This window comes from Agelaius phoeniceus, chromosome 2 (genome assembly GCF_051311805.1).
Source record: "Agelaius phoeniceus isolate bAgePho1 chromosome 2, bAgePho1.hap1, whole genome shotgun sequence".
NCBI lineage: Eukaryota > Metazoa > Chordata > Aves > Passeriformes > Icteridae > Agelaius > Agelaius phoeniceus.
In genome coordinates, this window is record NC_135266.1 from 94,610,607 (window position 1) to 94,638,537 (window position 27,931).

The following is a 27,931-nucleotide window of genomic DNA, read 5'->3' on the forward strand; positions in this document are numbered from 1 at the left end:
GGGGGGAAATGAATGAAGGGAATCCAGCTTCAGAAAGATAAAGAAAGCTGCTGAAAAAACCTACAAGCCCAGATGAAAGAAATACTGTAGTGATCACACCGTAGCTGAAATAACAGGTAATGCACATTCCCAGCCACACACCCAGACAGAAAAATAAAGCAGTGCCAAGTTTTTGCAAGGTGTACAGCAGATACTCAAATACTTGGGAGTGTTTTTCATCCCTGGAATCAGAGATCTTATTTCCTTTTTAAAGAGAGAACAATCTCACTGTAGAGCAACATCCCACCGGGGAGGTAAGTACAGTGATGGTTCCTCAGTGTCCCATTGCAGCACAAAAAAGAATGGCAGCAAGGAGTAAAGAAACAACCAGAGAGTTAATAATGAGCTACTGGCAGCTTTGCCTGAGGTGGAGGGCAGACAGGGAGCGAACAAAATGATGTGAAAGAACAGTTAGGCAATAGAGAAAAATTGGTGGCTACCATTTCATGAAATCTCAGTCAGCACTGAAAAACTCTCAGAGAGACTGAGTGCCTTAGATGCCAATGTCATAGATAGAAGATGCATTAAAATACAAAAGCAGCCTCCTTGAGCTGTATGAATAGATAGCTAGTGATCTTCCTTAAAGGATGTAACAGCAGAATTGCCTGCTGTAGGTGAGATTTATACCCCTCACTCCTGGAGACTGAGTTTACAACAACATGAATACGGCCCTACCAAAGGTTTAACTTACCCAGGAAACTGTCTCCAACAGCAAATATGGAGTATGTTTGTAGAGAGAGTACTCAGGTACAGTGTGATGATACAACTGATCTGATAGCTTGCTGACATTCCTTGCTCCCCAGTCCTTTTGCCCATCCTGCTCTCTGCCACATGGTTTTGTTATTTCCCTTATTCTGCCACACAGTGGACATCCCACTGAAGCTGTCTAACCTGCTAAACCAGTGAATAGGTAAATGAGCTTTACTGCTCATCTCCCTGAAATGCCCCAAATGTTTTCTTTCATTGTACTGAGCTGAACAAGTTCCTGACGGGGCTCAACAGGCACCAAAGCCCATGCAGGAGAGGAAGCTCTATCACACATCTGTGGGTATGAAGAGTTGGGAGGCAGGGCCATGTTTGGCAGCACTGGCGAGCCAGTAGGTTAATTCAGCTCTGCAGAGCCTGGGAGCAAGGTTTTTAACCCCTAAGCACAAAAAAGGGGACAGTAGTACAGATCTCTGTGAATATTACCTGACAGAGAGGCAAAGCCAGGGCTGCCATCACAGAACAACAGAGGTGAAAAGCAGTGACACAACTGAAAAAAAAAGGGTTCTTCCTCCAAGTGTATTAGGAGGTAGGGAGCATGTTTTCTTTTTGTTTTACTCACCTAGCAGTACTATGAAAAGCATTATCAGTGAAAGTCACAATTTGTATCTTAACACATGCTACACAGAAGTTGTGCATATATATATATATATGTGTGTGTGTGTGTGTGTGTGTGTGTGTGTGTGTGTGTGTGTGTATATGTATAAACACATACCAGATACACATTTGCTGGAGGAACACAGATACATGGGTTTGTGTGTAGGTGAATATGTATACATAGGCATGCCCTCTGTGATGTAGAAGCAAACCCACATGCCCCTCCACAGGCACACATAAGCAGGTGCAGCACTATGTGAATTCTAGCAAAGCAGAGAAAAGAAAGAAAAGCTTTTCCAAATTAGTTGTCCTCTGCCTCCTGCCGAGCTAGCTCATCCCATAGGCTGAAACAGGAGACAGCAGCACAGTGCTGCACATCCTGATGCAGTCCTGCTGGCTCAATTGGCTCAATTATGGGAGACTGCCACATCAGCAGGTCCCCTGCTGCATCCTCTGCACCCTTTGGGGAATCAGCAAGCGCGGAGGTGAAGCAGAAGCTGGCAAGACAGTGCCAATTCAAGCAGCTTCAGGTGGAGCCCAGCAGTTTTGGTTGCAGCAAGGCATGTTCCTAAAAGCTGGCATTAGCCTCTAACTTGTCATTATTTGTTAGTATCCTGCCACGAGTGTGCACACCCCTCCTTCCACTCTGCCCACGCTTTGTTGTGCCCTGAGCATTTGGTTACAGTGGTGGCTGCTGGGGTTTGGAACCTCGACTGTGGCCGAAATCCCTCTTAGTGGCTCTTAGTGCACACCCCCTGTTTTCCTCAAGGCTGTCAATAACAGGGAGACTCAGGAGGGAGGAAAGTGGTTTGGGCTGACAGTCAGAGGGGGCAAGGCTGAGACACTGCTAATGAGCCAGGGTGGAGCAATAAAAGCAGCACACAGTGGGAGAGAGGAACAGAGACAGAGTCCTTGAATAGAAAGCAGCATGATAATGAGGCCGTAGTGCTTTGCTTTAACTGCTTATGCTGTGCAGCCTGCAGCCTGCTGTGCAGGAAGAAGGTAAAGGGGAGTTGAGTTATTTAACCAAACTAAATAACAAGGAAGTCTTGTCAGCACAAACAGCCTGCTTTCGCAGAACAATAGTCCCCTGTTGCTACATAAACAGAGAGATCCAGGCTAGACTTGTATTTGATCTCTGCTGTGCCTGCTGTGGATTCAAACAACTCCATTACCACCATGAGGGCAGGAGTGCTGCCAGTGTCATAGGGATGGGCCTGACCTGCTCAATCCTCATGAGCTCCAGCAAGACACAAACTCAAGTCTTTGCACCAAGGATACTGTAGAAAGAGCATTGGCCTCCAAATAGCTGGGCCTAGGTGATCAGAGAGTAATAGTGGCCTACTGATTTATCCTTCCAAGTTCTGTGTCCATCAGCAGTGATCTTAGCAGGTAAGCCAGGAGATAACCCATTGCCCCAGACCTATGAGCTGTTGCAGCTAAATGTCTACCTATGGATCAGTCCATGGGTAGGAGCTTGTCTCAGTCAGTACAAGGCATCCAGGAAGCTCTGAAGGCAAAGAAAGGAGACCCAGTGATACCAGTCAGGCCTGGGGGCCTTGTATTCTTGGGTTTGTGTCTGGCTCTGCCAGCAGTTCAGCATTTGACCTTGGGCAAATTGCTTCCTTGCTCTGTGCATCACCAGTACCATGTATGAAGTAGAATTAACACTACTGTTAGCCTCAGACTGAGGTCTCTGATACTGGTTTCCCTCAGTATCTGTGCAATTCTTTTGGGATCCTTTGTGGAAGAAGCAAACTGTGAAGCCAGCAGTGACGTATATCAAAGTCCTGCTATGACGCATAGCAAGGGCACTTTATAAAAACCCTATAAACAAGACAGCAGGCTCTGCAAAAACTCTGTCCCTCTCAGAGGACAAAAACTAAAGAAGCAGAATACCCTTGAGGATTCACCAGGGTGACTGCTTCCATGCACAGATCCTCAAGGGAGCTGTCATTGGCAAGAAATCCATTGTGGAAAAGGTTTTGGGTAGGCAACAACTGCCCATGGAAGACTTCCACAGCTCACCTCTCTGCCAAGACTAGCTTCCAGGCAGAGGTGTAGCTAAGAGGAGCTGTAGAGTGATGACATGAGTGGTCTTGAAAGTCAGAGGGAAGATATGGACCATCAACTCCAATTACCTTCACTGCAGGTGTTTAATCCCTCTTGCTGTTTGGCTATTATTTGTTTAGTTTTTCAAATCACTTCTCTCTGACTCCCAGTCCCAGGGGATGTTGATGTGTATTAGGCGTGTTGCTAGCAAAATGCTCTGTATATGAAACCTACTCTAGTTCATTTAATTTGGGGATGGACAACTCCATCAGGTTTGTATCTGCTGCTTGCTTGGTGTGAAAAGTGGCTTTTCTCCTGCACGTTGCTTATTGTTTCTTTTCCCCCTTTAGAACGAGTTTTACCCACACTCCCCAATCCTTTTCCAGGTCAGTATATGCTTTATGTTGAAGTAGCTCTTTAGCCGGGTCATTCTCCGTCATCCTGACAAACGCTCAGACCTAGGCATGGGCAAAACAGCTCAGAAATGCAGGAAAATAAGGGCTTTCCCTTATCATTTACATGTCATTTTCTCATTTCTGCTCACTTTCCTCATCCTTCTTTTCCCCCCTCCCTCTTCAAAAAAACAATCAGCTGAATAGCAACAGCCTTTAACCAAGCTTTGAGCAAGGACATTGAGTTGTCACCCAGGTGTGGACATTCTTTAGGGAGGTTCAGTCTCCCTGCAGACCTACTTTTAAAACACATTCCCATCCTAATCTCTCTTTGCCCACTTGTTCACATTTTGGATCAAAAGCATAAGCAGACCTAACATTTTGCAGAGACGGTGAAAAGGACAAGTGGAAAACTGAAAATTAAAACACTGCCAGGTTTTTTTCACTCTAGCTGAGCATCTTACCATCCACAGTGAAACACTTTGTTTTCTCATGCTTTTGTCCCACCTCTCCAAGTCTTCCACTCACATAATCCTACATCTGAGGCAGAGAGCATGAAAAGAGGCACATGGTGAGGTGTTACTGTCTGCTTTATTCCAAAAGGGAAGTAGGTATGAAGGCAAAATAGGGTCTGTGTGGTTTTTTTTTTCTGTCTCTGTGTTGCCCACTCCTGCCTTAGGCGTAGAGAGCATGGTCCCAACATCCACATGAGATTTGGGGCTTGGTTGTGACGCTTTCATTCTGAAAAAGCACAGAGACCAGGCATGTCCAGAAAGCAGGCTACAGCATTTGAAAGTGGTGTTTGAAACTAAATCAACCATAAGGCAGCAAATCCATGTGTTTGAAAAAATCTTGGCCTACATCTCCTCAGTATCTTTGTTTTACTGCCATATGAGGAGGATGCACTCAACTTATGGGTTGCTCAGAGACCTAAATTGTTAATGTCTGCACAGAGCTTTGGGATAGAGTGTTATTAGGAACCCATGTTGTTTTGCAAAAGAGCACCTGCTTGAACAAAGCACCTGCAGGTACTCCCATGAAAAGAACAATAAATGCTGCATGTTACACATGCTCCGTTTAACTACTCTGCTGTTTTCAAATCAAGCTCTGCTCTTGGCAACTTATTCAGGCTCAGGATGTAGTCACAATTGCCTATTTAAAAGGCAAATCCACAAATACAATTAAAGAAAAGTACCTAAAAATGTAAAAAAAAAAAAAAAAAAGAAAGAAAGAAAGAAAAAGGAGGTAGAAATCAAGCTACCATTAAAATTAAATCCCAGAGAGTGATTTGTAAATAACATTCAAGGAGCTGAGAAAAGGAGTAAAGTAGGCCATTGGGAACCTACTGTGGAAAAATAAATCCAATTAAACACCATTATCTTATGTATTGCAAATGAAACTTGTGCTTGGATATGAAATTAAAGTTGCTGAGGCTGTTTTGGATGTAGGGTTTTGAGGAGTTTTCCAATTTTAGGTGTTCTTGTTTTTCAGCAGAATTTTCAATGACAAATATTTTTGCCTGATGAAAAAACCAGGGCTCTTTGGTTTTATGATTATTTTTATTATATATCCTTAAATTCCACAGGCAGGCAGTGTTAATTTTTTTCACAGCAGCCCTGTTTACAGCTGGTTTTGAATTAGGAGCCCATTAAGCTAAATGATAAAGCAAAATCTGCGAGTGAGCAAGGCCAGGATTCCCATTACAAATACACCTCCTAATCAACTTGCCAAGGCCATCCTGCACAGCTTTAGTTGATCCTTTAAAACACCTTCCCCTCTGTCTCTGAAGCTGTTATATTTTTACTGCTCCCCAGTCTCCTGAGATCGTCTTGAAGGACATCCTGGTATGCCATCACTCCTGTGAGGAGTCTCCAAGAATTTGTGGTGCCAAATGCTGGTGTATCTCCAGTGACCCAGGACACCCCAAGAGGATTTTGCAGAGTGGGAAAGCAGAGTTTAAATACTCTGGGCCTCACTTGTTTTCTGAAAGCCCTTACCAGCTTCTCTGTTGTGGGCCTTCAGCACAGATGCTTTTCACATTTGCTTTTACTTTGCTGCTCACCTTCAAAGAAACCTTGGGCATACAATTTTGTTAGACCTTTTTCTTCCTATGAGCTGATGTTCTGAAATGTAGTCCTCAGCCCTCAATTAAGCTGTTCCTCAATGACCAGAACCACAGCCTTCTTCCTCTTTCTCCCTCAATTTTCATTTCTGTTAATCCTCAGTAACACTTCCCTGCCCTGTGGGGTTTTGAGCATTAATTTAAAAGGAAGGTGATTTGAGACGAAGAGTGCTGTAGTCCTGCTAAGCATTGCTATCATTAGCTGGCTGCTGTGGAAACATCTTGCTTTCAGGCAGGCTGGAGACTCAGAAGCAGCCCATTCAACTAAACAAATGGGACTTGAATTTGATGAGACACTTTCCTAAAATGCTGGTGGAGCCCAGCTGATTCAGCTCTCAGCTGAGTTGTCCTTGACAAATTTTCCAGCTCTCCTTATTTTGCAGCCCAGCACTCAAAATGCCTTGAAATGTCTTCTGGGATGATGCCACATCATCACATCTTTCTGTCTGCATTGTAACATCATGTTATAATGGGCTGACACAAGACCTGGCAGTCACAAAGCAGGGGCCTTACTTCATCATCAGATGCCTTTTCAAAAGGATTTTTCTTCTTTAAAAAGAGAATTTGTTCATTCCACACCACATCTGCCAATGGAAGGGCAAGCGTGGCCACTGTTGAACCTCAAAGGGACCTATCACAATTATGGCACTAGCTCCATATTTGTCCTTCATTGTCTCTCATCCTCAGCCCTTTGAACATGAACTCCTTCCCTTGGATTAGCACCCAGTGTCCACATCAGAATGGCTTGGCCAGACTGATGGGCTGCAAAACCTGTGAGTCTTCCTCATAGGAGTTTTGTGATGAGGGCTTGCCAGAGGCTAAGTAGGGGCTTTCTCAGGGTGGTGAGCTTGATGCCCTGGGAGCTAGGCAAGGGAGATGTGGTGTTTCAGAAAGCAGCACATTCAGAGCTGCCCACAGGGCAACAAATGTGTCAGTCTTTGGGGCCTGATAAGACAAAGTCACAGCCATCAATAGGTTGACACAAGATTTATAGCTGTAGTGTGTTAGCAATTAGCAGAGTGGGAGGGAAAAGGAGAATGAGGAGTCCTGCCTTTCTGCCAAAACGTGCACTGATCGGAGAATGACCCTGTGTGACTGTAGATCGTAGCTAGTCTCCATTTAGCTGTAGCCTGTATAGCCTGTACTGTCACTAATGCCTTCATCAGGTGGGTGGGAGCTGGGGGAAGGGAGAAAAGAGATGTTCATTTGGGTCTGATGGCCAGAGTGGGAAACAGAGAGCACATTTCTTTCTAGTACCCTCTCAGTCCTCTTTCCTCTCTCTGGGTATTCTATCTGTGCAGAAGAGAGCTCCTCTGTTGCAGTGGGCACCTCCCACCCATTTCTGCTCCTCTTTTGCTTTCTGCAGTGCATGGCCCTGCCAGTTCTGATGAGCTGGCTGCTCTCGAGTCAGCAGGGCCTGCTTTGGCAAAAGGGTGGACATCTGAGTCCACCAAAGCTAAGGAGAGAAGCAAGGCAGATTACAGCAGAGACTATAGGCTGTAAAGGGTTAACTTTTTATGGAGGTTTGCTGACTAGGCAGTCAGCCCTGCCAGTATGATGTGACCAGCTGAAAGACCCATCCACCTCTGGAGCCCTCTTCACTGAGGCCTGAGGGTGCTGTCTCATTTGGGCTCCAGAAAAGGGTCAGTGAAAATCCAGGCCTTCAGGCCCATGAAGCAAACTGGTTGGCAGAGCTAGGGAAGCATAGACAGGCCAAAATAGACAATCTTGTATTTTTGTGATCCCTACAGAGAAATAGGGAAAAAATAATGACCGGAAAAAAATAATAGCCATAGGGACCAAGCACAGGAGGGTGTATTTGAAACCATGTCAAGTCTGGTATTCCCATGAATCCTAAGGCATTTGAGGGACATAGTTCAGCTGTATGGGTCACTGCACAGGGATGTGTGGCTGACTACTCAGGGTATGCCTCCCTTCCCTGAAAGCTGCCTGAGCCCCAGGCACCAGCAGCTGATCACACCCATGGCCCCAGGTGGGAAGCACAACTCACAGCTCTCTTTGCTTCTCACGGGTGCTGTCCACCCAGGTTTTCCAAAGAGCTCAGTGTCCATTTGGTGAGTGCAGAAGGGATTGGCCCTGCAGGATGGATGCTCAGACAGACCAAGGTTGTCTGGCTGCTCAGGGTCAGAGTCAGTCCCTGCCAGCGCTTCAGGCACTGAGGGCTGGCACTGAACTGGGTGCCAAGCCTGTGGGGCCTTCAGGCCAAGGGAACAGGGAGGACAAGGCAGGGTGAGGGCAGGCAGCCAGCATCACAGTAATTGCTTCGTGCTGTTTCATAGGTACGAGGCAAGGGATGGCACTGTATCTTATTTTGGCTGTGTGGTTTAAAGCGAGTAATACCAAAGCCAGAGGTGATGATACTGTCTTCCAAAAGGAGGTAGTATGAATGTAGACAAAAACAGCAACTTAGGGAAAAGAGACATGCCAAGAATTGATGCCAAGCTACCAACATTGCTTGGTGGGTTTTGCTGAATAGCAACAGACAGCTTCTGTTTGTTGAGATTGCTTAAAAAAATTAAAAGCCAATCTGCTGCTTCCCACCCCTCCCCTCCCCAAAAGAAAAAGGTGTAGAGAAAAGAAACAAGCTTTCTTAGAGAAAAAAGAGAGACACAGGGGAAAAGAAAGAGAAATGTCTTTACTGCCTGATCCTTTCTGTACTTTTTGTTCATTATTTTAATTTAGATTGATTTATTCCAAAATGAGCCTTGGGTTGTATATATTTGCATAGTACAGTGCTGTGGAGGATCCAGTGAGTGAAGACGATCAGCAGCGGAGGGTGGGAACTGAGACTGGAAGTCCCAGAAAGATATTCCTCCAAGCTGAGCCCTTGCAGTGGATAAGGAAGACATTTCAAGGTGTGTGCAGTCACCAGTGTGGCTTTGCATGCATGCAGAAGAGCCCTGCAGAGCAGAGGTCAGGGCACAGCAGTCAGGTGGGAGAGTGGAGCTTGGGTAAATCCAGTGGGTGAGAAGACACATAATTGCACTGCAGAGATTAGAAATGAACCCATGGAAGAGCAACTGCCATAGAAAATCAGTCATCTGACAGGCACAGTGATAGTGTTAGTGTTGTAGCATGGACAGAGTACCCTGCAGAGCAGAGCTGGGGCAGGCTCTAACCCTCCCGAGGCAGATATCCCCAGCCCAGAGGACACTCATAACCTGAAACCATCTGCATGTTAGATGAGCTCCTGAAGCCATCAGCTGAACCTTCCCCCTTTAGAGACTCTGAAAACAACCCATCCCCACTGCACAGCAGGTGTACTTAAACCTTTGCTCTCTCCCTCCTGTTCTCCTTATTTCTTGTGTTGACTGGCTGACTGGAACTGTGGAGGGCAGCAAAGAGGAGGATGAAGAACTGCCACTGTTGTCTTGATTTAATCCTTACACACACGCAAAAAACTCCTCCAACCCCCATGAGAAAATGACCAAAGAGTAATTTCCACTTTCCTCCTCCTCCTCTTAGCCCTTCCATTTCCAGAGTAAGCCTTGCCTAAGGAGCTGGCCTCCCCTCTGGTTATTGTCCCAAGTGAACAGTCTCTCATTCACTAACCCATGACGGTAAGTTGGTTTGGGAAGCAGCAGGTTTATCTTCCCAGCTCAGGCGGTGCACCGGGCCCGCTTGTGAACCCGCTGCCATTCAGTGTCTGCTCTGCTGTTGATAAAGCACATTACACATGGCTGGGCTTGCATGATTAATACAGCTGTCTAAGCGCTCTCTCTAAAAACAAAAACAACCAGAAACGAGAAGGGAGGTGTGGGATTTGGGAGGGAGGAAGGGTGTGCATGGGGATAAAACCCAACCATTCCAAAGAAATCAGGCTTGCAGGAAAAGCACAGTGCTGTTGGAAGGCCTTCCCTCCCATGGGTGAGCAGGTCTGTCAGCAGAGCTCCCCTGCAAAAGGGAGAGGTCTCGTGGCAAGGTGAGCAAGGAGCAATGTGTGTGGTCCTTCCCCAGCATCCCCTGCATGTCCCTCTGCAGTCTGGGGAGTGGATGCATGGGTGGGAGCATGGGATCAGGCCCTGGAGAAGGATGAGCTCTGACCAGCACGGCTTCAGCAGGGTCTGGTCAGGCAGCCCCTCCGGTAGGTGTTGCAGCCACACAGGCACACTGACCCTTGGTGACACTGCCCAGCCACATCACTGTACTCACTCTGTGCTCAGAGGCACAGCCCACATGCACTGAGCAATCTCCAGGCACCCAAGAACATCTAATGAGGAGCAGGAATAGCTTCCTGCATATTTCCTATTGCTCCTACGTATCCAGCTGAAGGCCTGCTCAGCAGCCTGTGTAAGCTGTATTAACTTTCCCTTTTTAATACTGGTTTTTAATGGGCTGTGGGAAGCCACAATGGCTTCCTGCTCTGGCTTTTCCCAGGCCTGGGCCAGGTATTAAAGCCATGCTTGCACTGTTAGGGTGTTAGGTGACCAGGAGTCTTACTCTGGCACTGCACACACACAGACACTTCCATATTTTGATGAGAACTACAGGGAACACAAGGTAATATTTACTTAGACCCCACACTTTAGAGACATATACCAGCACCTGGGCCCAGCTTGACTGTCATGGCATCTCTAATTAACTTAAATACTGAGAGTGATATCCCTAAGAAGATCTCAAGGATAGACTGGGAGGACACTTCTCTGCAGATGTTAGAGAAAGATAGGGAGACCAGAGATTCCAGTAGGACTGGATTTCAGTACCAGAGTAACCTCAAGCGTGCTGGCCACTCTCCACCCCAATTTAGTTGTTTTTCTGCTCCAGTCACCCCTATGCATGTCCCCTGCCTCTTCATTTCTGTCCACAGCCACTCAAATCTTTCCTATGCCATATATCCAGTAAAGCCTGTAGAAAACCATAGCAGGGATGAAGTGAGTAAACAGACAGACATGAAACTGATGAAAATATTAATTTTTCAAAAGGTTCCAGAGCCTCCAATTAGCAAACCTGCTTCTTAGGGCTGTGCGTGCTCTGGGTGAGGGGGGCTATGCTGTTTGTCTTCTATTGAGACACTAGGTTATGTGCTTGGTATCACCTTTGGTCTGCTGTGCCCTACATATGTGCTTGAGAGTTGAGCAGGAGAGGGATTTCTTTATCCTTGGAAAGCAAAAAGCAGAAAAAGCTCAGATCTTCCCCATAATGACTCCTGAAAAAGTCTGTGCTGTGTGCTTTGTTTGTTTGGTTTGTTTGCTTGTTCGTTTGTTTTATTCTTTGCTTGTAGAATGAGAGTCTTTAATGTGTGATTTGAAGACAATACAGTTTTAAGTATCTGATTTTGTACCAGTCACTGGGGAAGGTGGGTTTTGGGGGGTGGTTGATTTTTTTTAAATAAACTTTCAGTTGCTAGGGAAATAAAAAGGGTGGGAGAAAATTTCTTCAGCAATGAGAAAACATTGAAACTTTTTATATATACCATTCAGATCTGATGATGAAAGATCTGTGTAACCTTGAAACAAAGGTGGTCTTCTATCCACCACCAACCTCACTGGTCAGGATAACAGTTCAATTTTAGACTAGGATTACTGTAAACCAGCTCCAGGATAAACGGTGTAAGCAGACAGCTCTTGAGCACCACGACCTTCTCAGAAAGACACTGAGAAATACAATTTCAGGGATATTCTTCAGAACTTAGGGAAGAATGGGTGAGCTGCATTACAGAATGAATCTTCATTCCTCTAAGACATGAGGTATGATAGATGAGTACTTCGTACACCATGAATGAGCTCCAAAACATGGGGAAGAACTGTTCAGTGCTAAAAAAGTATGAGCAAATTCTGAAATACATTAAACCAAGTGCAAAGACTGATAGACACCAGAGACATTTCCTTAATCTTGTTGGAGAGTTGCTGGAGGGCATCCTCCCCGGCTTACACAGCGGTACTGGCACCTCTAGGAAAGCCAGCCTAGTATCACTGCAGTCACAGTCAAGTTTTAATTACAGGAGCAGAACTGGTAGTGACAATGGGGAATGAGCAAAATAGCTTCAACACTGAGAACAGGGAAGAAAAAAAGTGTCTTCTTCTAAGGAGGGGGGGAGGAACAGGAAAGAAATAAGAAAAAAGGCCCCAGATGAACCCTAGTAAGTAGAAGCTGGTAATCCCTAAAGCCTCAGAGTAGAGTGCAAAGCCCTGGAAGAAAGAAATTAATAACTTTCAAAGTATGACCTTGAAAATGGAATTAACAGTATTCCTCCCTTTTAAGCCTTCATGATAATAAAGATTTCATCTTCTGAAGCCCTGGCAAGAGAGTCAACAGACTAGGAAAAATTGCTTCCTGCAGAGCAGCTGGCAAGTGCAAACCCTGAGACCCCTACAGGCCCCAGGGAGTGAGATGATAGAGACAACTGCATGATACACATCCTCTTTCCCTTGTGCCTTCTGCTTTGGAGGTGGGGTTTGTTCTTCCCCCCCTTATTTTTGATCCTATTTTTTGCTCAAGAAGTAGAACTCCAGCCTTCACTGTAAGTAAAGTCAGCTTATCAACAACATGGAGGCCAGAGCTTCTCAGAGTGGACAGCACCTGGAAAAACAGCAGGCTGGCTATACTTGGGTTATCACCACCCCTTCCTTCCCAGCACAGACAAGTTCTCCAAGCCCATCCCATGCTGCTTTCTGGCTTCTCTTCCATTCAGAAACTCATAGGGACCAATTACCCTCAAACACCAGATTTTTACCTTGCACTCCCTGGCAGGATCCCAAGGGCAGAGTCCCCAAAGCAAATCAAGAGCCAGGAGCTCTCTGATGCCCTTTGAACCTTCTCTGTGGGCTCTCTTCCATCAGCAAACTGCAGATATGTCAAGCTCTGGAGTCTTGTTAATGTAAATAAGAGAAAAACTGGCACCCGCTCTCTCTTCTTCTGCCTTCATTTTGGTTTACTCAGATGATGGGATTGGCAAATGTGGATGTGAGACATATAGATGGGTGGATGATTTTTTTCTCCTTTAGGAATATATCTGCTCTCTGCTTGCATCTCAAATGATCTTTTTAAAAGGTCTGTGCTGGGAATCTCAAAAGTAACGTGTTCAGTTTCTGCTGGTGATGATCATGGTGCACACATTTGGAGGCATGCCTCTGGTAAACTTGTGGGTTTACTTACACATCTGCCTTCATTTGCTTCTTGAGCAAGGCCTGTGTGTCATGGCACAGTCTCTCTCTAATGGGCCCCTTCCAGGGTGCTTCTGGTGTTACAAAAAGGAGCTGGAGGAAGTGGAGACAGAAGGGGAAATATCTGTGTGGGGGAAGTAGAATAATAGGATGGCTTGGGTTGGAAGGGACCTTAAAGACCATCTGGTTTCAAATCCCCTGCTATGGGCAGGGCACCTTCCACTAGACCAGGTTGCTCAAATCCCATCCAATCTGGCACTGAACATTTCTAGGGATGGGATATCCACAGTTTCTGTGAATGCCTCACTACTCTTATAGTGAACTATTTCTTCCTTATCTACAATCTAAATCTACCCTCTTTCAATGTAAGACCATTACCACTTGTCCTATCACTATACACTCTTACAAAAAGCCCTTCTCCAGACCTTGTCAGCCCCTTTTAGGTACTGGAGACCACGGTAAGGTGGAGCCTTTTCTTCTCAAGGCTGAACAACTCTGACTCTCAGCCTGTCTTCATAGGAGAGGTGCTCCAGCCCTCTGAGAGTGTTCATGGTCCTTCTCTGGACTCACAGCAACAGGTCCATTTTCATGCTGGGGGCCATCATAAAAATAAGTGGAATAAGTAAAGAGGGTTGCAAACTTCACCACCAGCCCCTGCACCCTCGCTTTCTGCTGCCATAGTGGGTAGATATCCTGCTTTTTATGTATCTTCCAAAGAGGTTGTGCCGAGACTGCAGATGCAGTGGTTGTGGAAAGATGCAGGCTGGTGGGGACCAGATTCCGTGCCACGTCCATGTGTCCGTCCGTGGCTGCCTCAGGGCGGTGGCTCGGAGCGCAGAGCTGGCCCCTCCCCTGTGCCGTAGGACCCGGGTTTTCCCCGGGGGGCTGTGCAGAGCCGCCTAGCCCCGGGCTTATTCCCAGCGTTTCCCGGGCCGTTCCCAGCCCGGAGGCTGCCGGGATGGCGAGGCGGGTTTGGTGTCCTTCGGCTGCCACCTCGCGGGGAAGCAGCGGCGCTTCGGCGGCGGCGCCCGGGCGGGGACACAGGGACAGGGGGCAGACCCGCAGCGAGCGGCCGGCCAGGGCAGGTGACAGACCTGGCGAGTACGAGCGCTGTTCCCCGGCATGAGGCCACAGCCCTGGCAGCACACCGTGGCTTGCTGCTGCTCGTTCCCCTTTTTCGGACCTGCTTCTTGGTCTGAGCTTCTCCGGGCACCACGTCCATACCCGAACAGCTCTGCTGGAAACCCTGCTCTTCCCTGCACCTCTGAGCCCGGGCTGGTACTGATGCCCTCTTCCCATGAGCACCATCACTCCCCTCTCCCTGTCTCCCTCATCCAGGCTTTCCTGTGCCTGGTCAGGACTGATTTCTTCTCTTTATCTCCCCTTTTCCCAGGACCTGATCTCATTATTTTCCTAACCTTTGTGCTTACACAATTTCTTCCGTTTCCCCATTCTCACCCTGGCTGAGCTTTCCTCCCCTTGTCCTCTTCCATGTCATGAGCCGAGCATTCCAATATTGCCATTTCAGCTGAAGATCTTCCCTGGTATCATTTCCTGTGCTGTAGCCCAGCATTGGTACAAGTGCAAGGTTCATCCTGTCACCTCAGTCCCCATTAACCCCTTCCTATATCTCTCATCATAGCAGCCTTTTCCTGTGCCTCTGCCCAGATGCCCTTACATATTTTTCACCTCCTCATGCAGCCCTCAACCCCCAGTGGGCACTGTAGGCTTTAGGAAGCCAACACAAGCCATGAGGCAGGGCCTGTGCAGGGCTGGCCCTCCAACCTCAGATACTGCTGCAGAAGCTGGGTGTGTTGCAAGCTTTCATGACAAAAATACTCATCTTTCCCTTTCCTGGGAAGATCTGAACACTCCACAGTGAATTCTTCCCACTCTGAGCAGTTTCCTTAGCCTGGCTCTCCCATAGTCAGCAGAGGAGGCTGCAGAGCAAGGAATGACTGAGACAGTTTTAATCTAGCCAGTTCAGGTAGCAACTAACAGCAGATGGTGTGCCAGGCCACCTGTTAATGCCAAGGTCCTAAAGTCACAGGAGAACATAGCACCCAAATTTAATGTGGGGCCACAATGTCATTGCTGGCAGCTGACTGCTGCTGTCCTTCTTAAAGAGCTGAGGGAAGTCCAGAAGTGACCAGACAAGTTAACAGAAGAAGAAATTCATCCCAAAGGGGTCAAGCTTTTTCTGGCTCATAATGACTCTGAAGCAGCTAAGGTAGGCCAGTATGATGCCATGCTGGCCACATGCTCCTGGCTGGCCCCCACCCAGCCCCCCCAGAGGACAGGGCTGAAGCTTAGACAAGACCCTTAGACTGACCCAGCAAACATCTTTCCTTGTGGTGTGTTCCTCAGGCTGGTTTTGAGGATGAGAGCAGCTCTTGGCTTTGCAATCTGGCTGTGGTTTGCTCTAAATGCAAGCAGCACCATGCTTTTCTCATCTTCCTCTGCCATCTAATCCAAGTCCCCGCATCCTTCTTGCTGTGTCTTTTCCTACACCATTCATGGGAGTAGGAGCAGTTGTTGAACCATCACACACACAAGCACTACAGCATTCCAACACCAAGCCTGGAACAGTAGCACACACCCCACGTCCTCTCTAGTGAAACCTTGGCTAGGCTGACTTGCAGCCCTCTGCACGTGAGGGCATGCAGCAACTCTTCTGCCCCATCCTACATGGAATGCAGGAGTGTTAGGCACTAGGTGAAATTACTGATGTCCCAAATTGAAGGGTCTCGCCACCCCTTCTGCATCTTCACTCAGAAGTATGTGGAAGTTCTCCCAGAAGCGTTAGGGGGATTGCCTGCAGCCTCTCTGTGCCAGGCTGTTGTTCTGGGCTGTTGCACACAGGCAGGTGTGGCCAGAGCAGTGAGGCCACCATGGCATGGTTGTTTTTCCCATTGTTCAATTTAAGGATGCAGCTAGGGTTACATTGTCTTGGGGAGAGGGGTGGGATGGGGGACGGGGGCTGCACCTGGTCCCCTTCAGCCATGCAAGAACTACAGCTCTCTAAATCTTGGCCAAGGCTACCTTGTGCCGTGGCACCAATGCAAATCACCCAGGCTGGACATGTGGCACCAATAAAGCCTTGGAAACACAGGATGCAGTGTCCCATGCACTTGTGTTGCAGCACAATTGGGCACCGTGGCAGGGCTCCAGCTCCTCTGCACCAGGTATCCAACTGTCTCACATTTGGAGAAAGGAAGAGCAGTGCAGTTGTTCTGCCCTTGACAGCTTTCAGTCTGCTCCTTCTTGATTTGCTTAATGGGATCAGACTCGGTCAGCATTTAGGGTCTGGGGTCCCTTAGGGGTTTAGCTGTGAAATTCTGCCAGATATTCATATTAGCTGATTAGCATCAGAAACCCAATTTCCTCTTCTTCAGAGCTGTTGCATGGTCACGGACTTGACAGTGCTGTCCAATTGCCCGGGCGGGGTGGGAGGATGAATAGCCCGGGATATTATAGCAAATTCCCAGAACAGAGGCTCAAGGTTACCGAAGCGGGAGACCTCAGGCACAGCCCGAAGCACCCGGTGCCAGCGGACATGGAGCAGGGATGGGCAGCCGGGGATGATTCGGGGGGGGCTTTCTGCCGGTCCCCAGCGGCGGGGGCGGCTCCGCGCGGCGGCCGCCAGAGGGCGCCGGAGACCGCGGGCTGGCCCGCGGCTGCTGCGGGACCGGGATGGTGAGGGGGTGTGGCATGGGGATGGCGAGGGGGTGTGACATGGAGATGGCGAGGGGATGTGACATGAGGATGGCGAGGGGGTGTGGCATGGGGATGGCGAGGGGGTGTGGCATGGGGATGGCGAGGGGGTGTGGCATGGAGATGGCGAGGGGGTGTGACATGGGGATGGCGAGGGGGTGTGGCATGGGGATGGCGAGGGGGTGTGGCATGGAGATGGCGAGGGGATGTGACATGGGGATGGCGAGGGGGTGTGGCATGGGGGCGATGGGACCGGGATGGCGAGGGGATGTGCAGGATGGCGAGGGGAGGTGACATGGGGGCTACGGGACCCGATGTGTAGCGGACGTGACATAGGGGTTGTGGAACCGCGACGCCGAGGGGATGTGTGGGGATGGCGAGGGAGCTACAGGGCAGGGGGTTTGCGAGGGGCCTGTGCTCTGGGGGCTGCAGGGGTGGAGTCTGTGGGGGGTCTGTGCGCTCTGGGGGCTACGGTGTGCGTGTGCACGCCTGGGGAGCTGTGCCCACGCGTGCCTGTCCGCATGTGCCGCGGGGTGGGCGCGCTGGGGAGGGCGGTGCGCGGGTGGCGGGTGCGCTCAGGTGTGCGGGTTCTGCAGCGCACCGTGGCCGCCGTGGGAGCTGGCACTGTCCCCCCGGCGTGGGGCTCACCCGTGGCCGTGGGGGTGGGCAGGGGCACGCACAGCCCGCAGCAGCAGCTGCTCCTGCACACACATGGAGAAGTCATCATGCAAACATGGGCTGGCATAGCCTGAGGTGTGCCTGGGAAGGGAGGGTGACAGTGATAGAATGAATTGAAAACAGATGTTATTTCCTGCAGAAAATCTTGCTCAAAGACAAGCATTTTACTTTCCAGCACTTTCACTCTTTTTCTTATTACACTCGAGCAGCTGTTGTCCCCCAAAACATTATTTTGTGATAGAATTATAAGCTTCCCACATTTTTACAATAATTGTGACAGTAAATGTAGCACCCATGGAGTGTTCTCTAGCTAGATGTGCTGTAAAACCCAGGGATTCCATGTGGCCCCCAGGGTTATCTGCAGAGGCCACACTGGATCCCAGTGCTCCCAGTCAGCCTAACACAGTGCCCAGCACCTGCTGGTGAGAACAGCTGCTGGTGTAGCCTGTGGTGTGGCACAGGAGATGATCAGTTCTGCACATGAAGAGGTTTCTGCAGCCATCTAACTGGGACACAGGGAACCACAAGAACATGTATCATTTTTCATCTCTGGAGATGGGAGTTTTGGCTTTTCAAATGCCCTCAAACTTAGGCACACAAGCTCAAGCAGAACAGAAGCTGGTGTGACCCTCTCCCAAGTCCTCCATCCCACCACATGTCTTTGTGTGTCCTCTCTTACACCTAGACATTGCAGAAGCTCATCTCTTCACCACACCACCACCACACCATGCCATGCCTCTGTCCCCAGTCCCCACCAAGCTCACAAACTCCGATCCATGCATTTAGATGCATTAAGGCAGCAGTACCCAGCCAAGGGCAAATGTCCCCTTGCCTCTGCTCTGCTGGGTGTGCAGTGCTTGCCACCACTGGTGCAAATGCCCTTGCTCTGGTTGCAAGGACACCCTAGAAAAGTGGCAAAGAGGAGAAATGGTTGTCACAAGTATGTTATGTACATGTCCATGTATGTTTTAAGACAAATAGTATTTAAGCCAGATAGTAAAAATGTGGTGGCTGAAATTTTTTGTGGCAATACACCCTGCCTGGTGTGCTGTACTCTTGTTTTTTTACTGGGCCAGAGGAGTCATGTTTTGTGCCAAAAAGGGATGCAAAAGCTCCCAAACAGTCTCCACACCATTCTTTGACTGTGCGAGATGCTTTTTCTGAAACATAGGTGAGGTAGGAGTAGTAGCTGAACTGAAATGTGTTCCTGAGTTTAGGGGAGGAAATAAAATGAGTAAAACAAACAGTGCTGTAGGATTTGTGTGACAAGCCACAAAAGTTGCACGTGGGCTAGCTGAAAAAAAGAAGCCATAGATGGAACATAAATTTTCCACACAAATGAGCACATAATTACTTAATAATAAAATAATAGAACTGGGGCACAAAAGCTACTCTAGTCAGCTACCTTAGGAAGAAATCAGACAAATGAAAGTGCAATGGAATTTGAGGGATACTGGAGATATCTCTCTTGGATTTGCTGCCTTTTAGTCACTAGCTTGAGTTTAATAGCGACTGTGCTGCTGAGCAAGCCTGTGGCACCTGTGCTCCACCCAGGAGAGCAGGGCTCTTCACCTCTGCAGGTTGTGAGGGAGCAGTTGTACTTCAGTCTCATGGAGCTCCCCTGAACAGGGCTTTTTTTAATTTTTTTTTTTTTTGCTCTCCTCTGCCGTCACAGCCTTTCTTGGTAGTAAGCATGATTTCTTTTTTCCACAGCAGGATCAGTTCTAACATAAAACCTCATCTCCATCTCCACACTCCAGCATCTTACAGGCACATATACGTATAAATGCACACATACATGTGTGTGCATGCATACATACATGAGCATTTGTGTGCACATACACAGGGTGAGCCTGCATTTACAGACCCACAGACATGTGCCCTGACCAGCTATAAAGAAAAGGCTGTCGAGGCTTGGGATTGCAGGGTGAATTTAAAACAGCATCACTGCCATTAAAGCCATCCAGTAGAGGGAACCCATAAATGAGAGGATGAATGAGAAGATGTCAGGAGTGTTAGCATTTAATACTCCCGGAGCGAGGCTGCATTATTTGTTGCTGCTGCAGCGCGCTCCTCCCTGCCCCCTCTGACAGGAGCCTGCGGATGCGCAGCACACACGTGCAACTTCACTTCCCAACCTTATGAAAAATCAACCTCCTTGGCATACCCTGCACCCTCACCCCATAGGTGTCGTGCCACAGGGCTTTAAGTGCCACAGCCAAGCCTTCCTCCACCCTGATTCAGAGACAATTCATTACGGTGCAGCCCTGGGAGGGAGGGAGGGGACGTGTCTGCTGGTTGGGCCCATGTTTTATTGATCGGACCACGGTGATGAATCAGCTCCTGTGGAGCTGGTGTCTGCCTGCAGACAGGTACTGGCCACTGTGCACAATTATAAGGAGTCCTGGCATCTCAGGGCCACCACTGGGAAGGCAGCAGAGCGGGAAGGTGTGGGGGTGGTGACCAGGGGCTGGATCTGCAAAGGGATGAACCATATCCTTGCACTGAAAGGCCAGCAGCTCCCAGCTGGAGGCACAGCAAGGGCTGGGATGTGGTCAGCAGCCAGGGTTGAGCCTTCCCACTTGCTTCAGGCCCTGTTCCTCCAGCGTGGGTGTTGTTTAGGGAGAGCCACATGCCATTGGAGTGTTGGGCTGAGGGAAGGAGGATGCGGATGAGCTGGCAGGCAGCAGCCTGTAGCTGGGCTGGAGGGAAGCTCACCAAGGTGGGAAGGAGGCTGTGCCCTGCAGCCCAAACCCAGCACTGCAGGAGCAGCCTGGGACTGAAGCACTGTGTTCCTGTGTCACACCCATCTCACTCAGCCTCGTGTAATCTTGTCTTCTTTTCTCTCCCTTCTCGCACCCTGCAGGACCCGGCACAGGGAGAGTAGACAACGGCTCCATGAGTTTGGCCGTCCCACTGTGGCTTCTGGCAGCATCCCTGCTCTGCCTACTCAGCAAATGTTAATACAAATCAGAATTAAAATAATAATATTAATAATAATTAAAAAAACAACACGACAACAACAACAACAACACACAAAACAAAATGCGTTATACAGGAGACAGAGCGAAGAGAGGGGAGAGAGAAAAAAGAGGGGGGGAGAGAGAGAGACGACTGTTTCTTTCACAACTTTTGTGTGTTCAGGAGCGAAGAGGGGGGAGAGGAAAAATTACAGCAAAGAAGACTCAGCAACATTTAATCCAAAACCTGAAAAGCCGGCTGTCAAGTCATCGACTGCCTAGGAGGCAACACGAAGCGAGGGAGAGAATGGGGCACCAGCAAGGATCGTGTCGCCAGAGGATGCTGCAATGTAAACAATCCAACAAAACCTGCAAAGCCAATCAAAAAGAAGATCCCTTTTCTTTTCTCTCCTCCTTCCTCTTTTCCATACTCCCTCACTTTGCTTCCTTCCTCCTCTTTCTTTCTTTTGCAGAAAGAGGTCTTTGCTTCGTTGTCTATAGCCATTTAACTTTTTGGATGCCCTGGGTCATTTTTGTGAGCTAATGCTCAACCAGTTCATACTTTTAAAAACAAATCTAAAAAAAAAAAAAAAAAAAAAGAGAAAAGAAAAAAAAAATAACAGCCACAAACCAGAGCAAGTCACCTGAAGCTCTCTGCACACTGGTGTCCTGTGAAGAACCCCTTCCTCTCTTCACTTCACCCTGTGCTCATGTGCACCCAGCCCTTGCTAAACACCTTATTTCCTTTCCTGTCCCCTCCTTCATGCAACATCACCCCCACAGGCCTAATCTAAAGCTGTGTCAACTCTACTGAAAGCCTACTTTTTTTTTTCTTTTAAAATCCTCTTCCTTCCCCCCCCTCAATTCAACCAGGTGTCTTTCTCTTTCTCCTGTGTATGCCTGTGTGCGTGCGTGCATGCATGTGTGGCTCTTGCTCCGTCTTCCCTCTTTCTCTCTTTCTCTTGCTCTCTCTAAGCATGCAAAATGAACAGCCCATGTGTACATATGCTCATCCTGTTGTAGATAATGTCCTGCCTTGTAAGTGTGAGACAAGATACAGAGAGATCACTTAGGCAGAGAAGAGGGGTGAGGAGAGAGGGGCAGCTGCAAAACAGGTTCATATTGTGTCCCCTCTCCTATGTCCTCACTGGCTTTTTGTCTTCTGGCCATCTTGCTTGCAAGAGTCAGTCTGCACCGTTGTCTAGGCTTTTTCTCCTCTCCTACTTCCAATCTGTTTGGCTCTCAGCCTCCAAGTACCAGTGTAGCAGCTCTTGCTATGCATGAGTGCTTGCACACATGCATGGGGGTGTGCACTCATGCGCAATTGTCCAAGCAAGCAGAAGAAACCAGGACTGGCCTACAACACTATGGACTGAAGAGTGCAGTCACCATTCCTCCTGGGGATGGGAGGCTGGGCCGGTGGGATGTGAGTGATGAGACCTTGGACATCACCAAGCAGCCATTCCTTTTAGATACAGTGTGCATAGGAACAATACCTCAACACGAAAACCACAATCTGGTCATTCCTAACCATTTTGGTAGACATGCAAAAATAGAGCCAATACCCTTTTTTGTTGCTTTGTTGTTTTTGTTTTTACTGTCCTCCCCAGTATAAAAGGAAATGTAGGCTGTGTAAGGGGGAGTGTGTGTGTGTGTGTGTGTGTGTGTGCTGTATACCACTGCTATTACAAAACACACCGCAAATTCCACATTTGAAAGAAATTGGGTCAGAAAATGTCCAGGACTTGTGAATGTAAGAAATAAAACAAATGTCAGGTCCAAAATCCTGGGCTTACAAAGAAGGAGCATAAAATGATGCAGCGAAGAAGTGGGCAGTACAATTTCCCCTGCTCTTCTCTTATCTCAAGGGTGCTGGTTTTGCTGAGAGTGCCCCACACTTCCCCTGTGGCAGAATCACATACAGAGGTGCCAACAAGAGAGGCTTTAGTGGTTCCAAGTGAGGAAGCGAAAAAAAGCTGTGAGAAACAGGACTGAGAAAATGGTGGGCAGTGGCTGGAATTTGCCACACCAGCACAATGTCTGCTGCAAGAGCCAGAGTGAGCAGGGGCTGCAGTGCCTGTGTGTGGGTGGGGGCAGTGGGGAGAAGATTCCTGTGTCCCCTGGCCTGTCACGAGCCATAGTATCCACCAGCAGCAAAGATGATAAAGCACAGGGTTTATCAGGTAGGCCTTTTTTGGAGAGAGGGATGTACAGGGGAGAGCTTGATTTAGCCCAGTGAAGTCGAGTGACCATCCCACCACAGCAGAGTGTTTTACAGGTGCTCAGCCACTCGGCTTTCAAGCAGCAGCCAGTTTGCTCCTCTGTCTTTGCCCTGGGCACCAGGGCAGTGGCAGCACGCTTGGCAGCTGTGCTCACATGAAGGCAAGGGGGAAACAGCTTGGCCTTGCAGTGTGCGGGAGGGGATGCCCCCAGGTGTCCCCTGACAGGAGGGAAAGTGGGAATTGCTGCCTGCGAGCCCGTCCCCACCTTTGCGTGGGCGGGACACAGTCCGGTGAGGCTGTGCCTTGCACTGCGGCACTGCCGGCGCTGCTGAGCTCAGCTCTTCCGAGAAGCAGCAGGCATGCAATTAAGCAGGCAGTCAAGGGCTCCTCCCAGGCAGCCAGAAGAGCAAGGAGATTTATTAAAGAGACACATGAGAGGCTGAAGTTTGGGCATTGCAAGAGCTACTGTGGAATTGGATGGTGGTAGTTTATGCTCCTCCAGACGCCAAAGCCATACCTGCAAGAGGGTGCAAGTCACAAGTGGGCAACTGGTGCTTGAAATCCACCCAAGGCATCCAGGGATGGCTCCCTTCCTCCAAAATTGTCAGTCATTGATGGGACTTGGGCATTTCTTTTGGAGACTGGTGTGTGTCAGCCCACGAAAAAATACGCCCTGCATCCTTCAGAGCATTCAGAGGTCCCAGTCCTCGTGCCTAACTTTCAGAAGGGCCGTCTAATTCAGAGTCTTAGTAACAAGTCCAGATTTTCTACTGCAGCAGGCCTCCTCTTTCCCCTGGTACAGCCGTGAGCTGATCCTGGTCCCAGAAGCCAGGTCTGGGAGCTGCACCCTTTCCTGCACACTGGCACGAGGGAAAACACACACTGCTCTTTCTTGGGGCTGTACCTATGCCTGGATTTATTGCCACAGGAATTATTTGTTGAAAAAGGTGGGCAGCCTGCAGTGTCTTGCTGTGACAGCCTGCTCCTAAGGGCTGAGTCAAGCCCACTTTAGGTTCTTTGATGTCAACCCGGTTGCTATGGTAGCACCTGTCCCATGTGCTCTCTGCATGTGTTTTTGTCACTGTGAGGTCACTCCTGGCCACTGGGGTCACACACATCAGACCCCTACGGTGTGGTGGTGGTCATTGAGTCCCAGCTCCTCATTATCTCACGTCTGTTTTGGTTCAAAGGAGTTTTGAGGGGATGGTTTTTTTAGATGTCAAGGCATATGGTTAAAAGGGAGATATGTCACTAAAAGCAGGGAATCAATTTTTTTAAATCATCTGCCCATTAGTGGGGGAAATGGCCTCAGCCCCAGTGCTGGGATCTGGTTTCTTCTGCAGGCCCTGGGCAGATCTTTGCCTCTGTTGTGTGGCTGTAAAACAGGGTGAAAGCCAGTTAATTGCAGACCTCTCTGAGAAAAGCCACCAACACCAAGTATGCCTGTTGTCTGCAGAAGTGCTGGGAACCATACTCCTGGCAATGTCTGTTCCTAGGGAAATTGTGGGTAAAATTATGGGTAGGTTGGAGCTTGATTTTCTCCAAGAATCTAATCCTGTGAGCTGCAGTGTACCTCACAGGGTGCCGTAAAAATCCTCCTGTTTCTCCTGAACTCAAGCTGAATGCTTTTTCCCATTCTTTCTTCCCTCCATCCTCTGATGGAGATGTTGCAATGGCTTTTCTTGTGTCTCAGGCCCTTCTCCCTGAAACTCTTTCTCCTAATCATCTCTTTTCCCTGTTTGCATTGCTATCTTTCCCATCACCTCCCAAAAAGCTGTGTTCTTGCTTCCTGCTGCCTCTCAGCTGGTTGGGGACCAGGGAAGGTGGGTGTTTGAAATGGGACACCAGTTCCTTGAGCTTGTCAGTGTAATTGTGTTTGATTGATGGAGATTTAACATTTAGTGTCATAAAAAGATATGAACAAAATGGAAAAAAAAATTGTATTTCTTCTACTGGTTTGTAAATATTACAAGAGTTACATGAGATGTCTGGTAATGTCAAAGCAGAGGAACAAAAACTTAGATTTCATATATGGCCCCATAATTGCTAGCAGATTTCTAACCCTTTTCGGATGACTGAGAGGAGGGGTGAAGGCAAGTCTTTCTGAAAGGACCTGGGCAGGGGAAATGCAGCCACCCCGAGCCACATGAACTCCATGCATGATTGTAGCATGTTGGTTGGAGCGTGTGCCTGGTCAGATGGAAAACGAAGCAAACACCTGTCTCTGAACGGCTGGGAAGGGCGCTGTGGGATGCTCCGGCCGGCCGACACCTGTATCCTGGCAGTCGTGTTCATTTCTGTTTGTTTGCAGCCCCACACTCGTGGCTCAGTGATGCACCCTCTCCTCCTCCTCCTCCCCCGTACCCGCTTTCTTCACCGGTGAAGTTGTGTCGCCCCATGCTAACCCCGAGTGCATGTGAACGTGCCATTCATGGAGATCTCATTGGTGACATGCATTGTGTCAAGAGTTAGTCTTTGTCTGCACATCTTTCTCACACCACTGACTGTTCACCACTTGGGCAGATCGCTCGTGCACTGCTGCTTGACCCACTTTTGGTCAAAGAACATCCAAGCCCCACCAGCTCTTCTTAGTTCCAGGTGCATCCAGACCATGCCCCCAGCCACCTGTCTGAGCAACCCCGTTCTGAATGTCCAAGCCCACAGCATGGACAAAGCCACCATCAAAAGCCATGTGGTCTCCAGGCTGAGTAGAAGCTACACATCTGGAAGGAATCTGGGGGAGCAGCAGGAAGTCCTGATGAAACAAGAGGATCTGGGAAGTTGGAGGAGTTATGCTAGAATCCTTCACAGACCCACCAGCAGATGATATTTCAGCTCAGTTTTTGTGTAGTGTTTCATCACTTCGCCCTTCCCTGGTGAGGGAATCTATGGGCACAGGGAAACACCTCTTCTCCTCCTCCCAACCCCTCACACCTCTGCTTCCTCTCCTCCAAGCAGACTGACCTGCAGCCCAAATCATCATGGTGCTTGATGTGATGTAGCAACTGACATGGGGGATGGCTGACCAAGACAGTATGACAGAGGAGGTGCTAGGGGGGTGAGCAGTTCTCTCTCTTTCTCTCTCTCTTTCTCTCCTGATGGTGCACAATCTTACTGCTTCTCTGACTCAAGGACACAAAACTTCTTGAGTTTGGGATGCTGGGAGCAAACTGTCTTATGGGAAGAGCAAAACTTGAGGCAGGGAAGTGATGGAGAAGCTGGATGGTAATTTCCAAGCTGTGATGCCAGTGGAAAAGGGTAGGGATGAGTGCTGTCCATCATCCATGCACAGAACTCTCAGGTTCACCAGCGAGGAGACCATGGCCTCTCAACGCTAATCTTAGAGTGGCTTCATTTCCAGTGGGATGCCCAGAAGATGATTTTTTTTAATTGCATGACTGCTGACTAAGAGCTGTGTCACACCACTAAAACCTCTTTCACTTTTCCTTCCTGTAACTTGCTAGAACAGCGATCGGGCAGCTCCCACAGCCCCCAGAATTTTGCCTAATGGTTGGCTTCCATTGGGGCAACATATGGTGCTTGCTTGTTGGTTCACTCGCTGTAAGGGGGAGCAGAACTCATCCTGATGAGAGTACGTCAGTATGGTCCTCTGAACCTCTGTGGGTCGGGGTGATAGAGTGAGGCAAGGAGATCTCCAAGGCAGGCCTTGGGCAGGAGGAGCAGCTCTCCTAATTAGCCCAGGCTGGTGGGAAGCAAAGTCCTTCACTTGCTGCAGGCTTGGGTTAGCTGGCGCCACAGCAACTCGGATGGCCCTGCAAGCCTTGTAGGAGTGGAGAAGGAGGGGGCAGTGACAGGGGGACATGACTGCAGCACAGGTGATGGGGGCTGCATGAGCAGCAGGGCTCCTTGGGCAGCGCAGCTGGGGAAGGGGCAGAGGTTGCATCCCAGGTGGGCCCTTCTTTCCCTGCCTGTCCTCATGGTGCATCAGGAGCTCCCTCCTGACCTCCTGGGACATGCTCACCATGCAGCAAAATGGGCCTCAGTGAGTAAAGCAGTGTGGCACCACGTGTGGTGGCTCCAGCCATGTCCTGAGGAAAGGCGTGTGGATGTTTCTGTCCGTAACAGAGGGGTCATGGGTGGAGACGAGGAGCAAGGCCTTCCTAGGAGCCAGCCAGTGGGGAGAGCACATCCCAGGCGGGGCTGTCCTTCTCCAGAATTGTGACATTTGCTCCCCGTTTGGGCACACACAGGCTCACACGCACACGCCCGCCAGCTCCACGGCGCACATGCTACGGGAGTGCTCCTGGGCACTCTCCTTCCCCACACGCTCCACCACGCACAGCCAGGCAGGGCTCAGCCTCCTTCCTGCTGCTGGCCGTGGCTCTGCCTGTGACACACAGCTACCTTGTGACCTCCTGAGGAGCCAGGAGAAGGCCTGGGCACGCCTGTGCCTGTGCCTGTGCCTGTGCCTGCGGGAGCACACGTGTGCACCAGGAAAGGGAGGAGGGGGCACAGAGCAGGAACTTGCCTCCACAGTGCCACCTCCCAAAATCATTCAACCTTCCCAGCTGGAGCCAAGATTCATCCTCTAGACCTTGAGAATGAAGTCCAGTCCCTTCTTCTTGCTACACGGTGGGGTGGTTAGAACTCTCCTCATTAACAGTGTTATATACATATAAATATATATATATATCTATATCTTTATATATATTTTTCCCCAGCACTGTAGACATGAGCTGAACTTCTCTTTAATGAAACGAGAAAATGGCCATTTTATTTTTTCCATTGTTTTGGTTTTGAAACTAGCTCTGTGAAAGAAAATTTTAAAAGCGCAAGTGTGTGTGTAAAGGAACCAATCAAAAAAATTAAACCCAAAAAACAAATGAACAAAACCCAGTGATGAAATAAAAAAAAGAAGCTTTTTATTTTTTCTTTTCTCAATGTATTTAACTTCTGTTATCTCGTTTCTGTTTCTTTACATGTATGAATGCTCTGCTCTTCTGTGATCTTAAAAAAAATATACAAAAAAATACAAAAATTAAATAAACATGAAAAGGAGGTAATGTTTCTTCATTTCCCCTCCCTTCCTTGCATACTCTGGCTTGTCTCCTCTCTGATCATGTCTAGTGCTGACTTTCCAGCCCGCAGGGAGAATGTGGGCCAAGATACCCCTTCCCTCACCTTCCTTGGAGGGTCAAGGTGCAAGTGAGGCATGGGCCAGTGGCTTGGGACTGAGGGTGTTGTATCACCCCGAGCAGTCTGACCTCTTCAGTGCAGTGCCTGAGGATGAAGAAAGCAGGCTGCC

The 27,931-nt window shown here is 48.9% G+C and overlaps 1 protein-coding gene across 4 annotated transcripts in view; it reads left to right on the forward strand.

Moving 5' to 3' along the window:
* The window catches only part of LSAMP (limbic system associated membrane protein), a 990,108-nt gene extending 962,415 nt beyond the window's left edge, over nucleotides 1-27,693 (forward strand). For 2 of the 4 annotated variants that reach the window (XM_077174291.1, XM_054653635.2), the window contains 2 exons: nucleotides 3,804-3,839; nucleotides 20,350-27,693. In XM_077174291.1, the coding sequence (XP_077030406.1) occupies nucleotides 3,804-3,839; nucleotides 20,350-20,447 (134 nt within the window). In that variant the 3' untranslated portion in view covers nucleotides 20,448-27,693. The remainder of the gene's footprint in view (nucleotides 1-3,803; nucleotides 3,840-20,349) is intronic. The other 2 variants (XM_077174290.1, XM_054653643.2) reach the window with 1 other exon arrangement.
* Nucleotides 27,694-27,931: the final 238 nt, after the last annotated feature.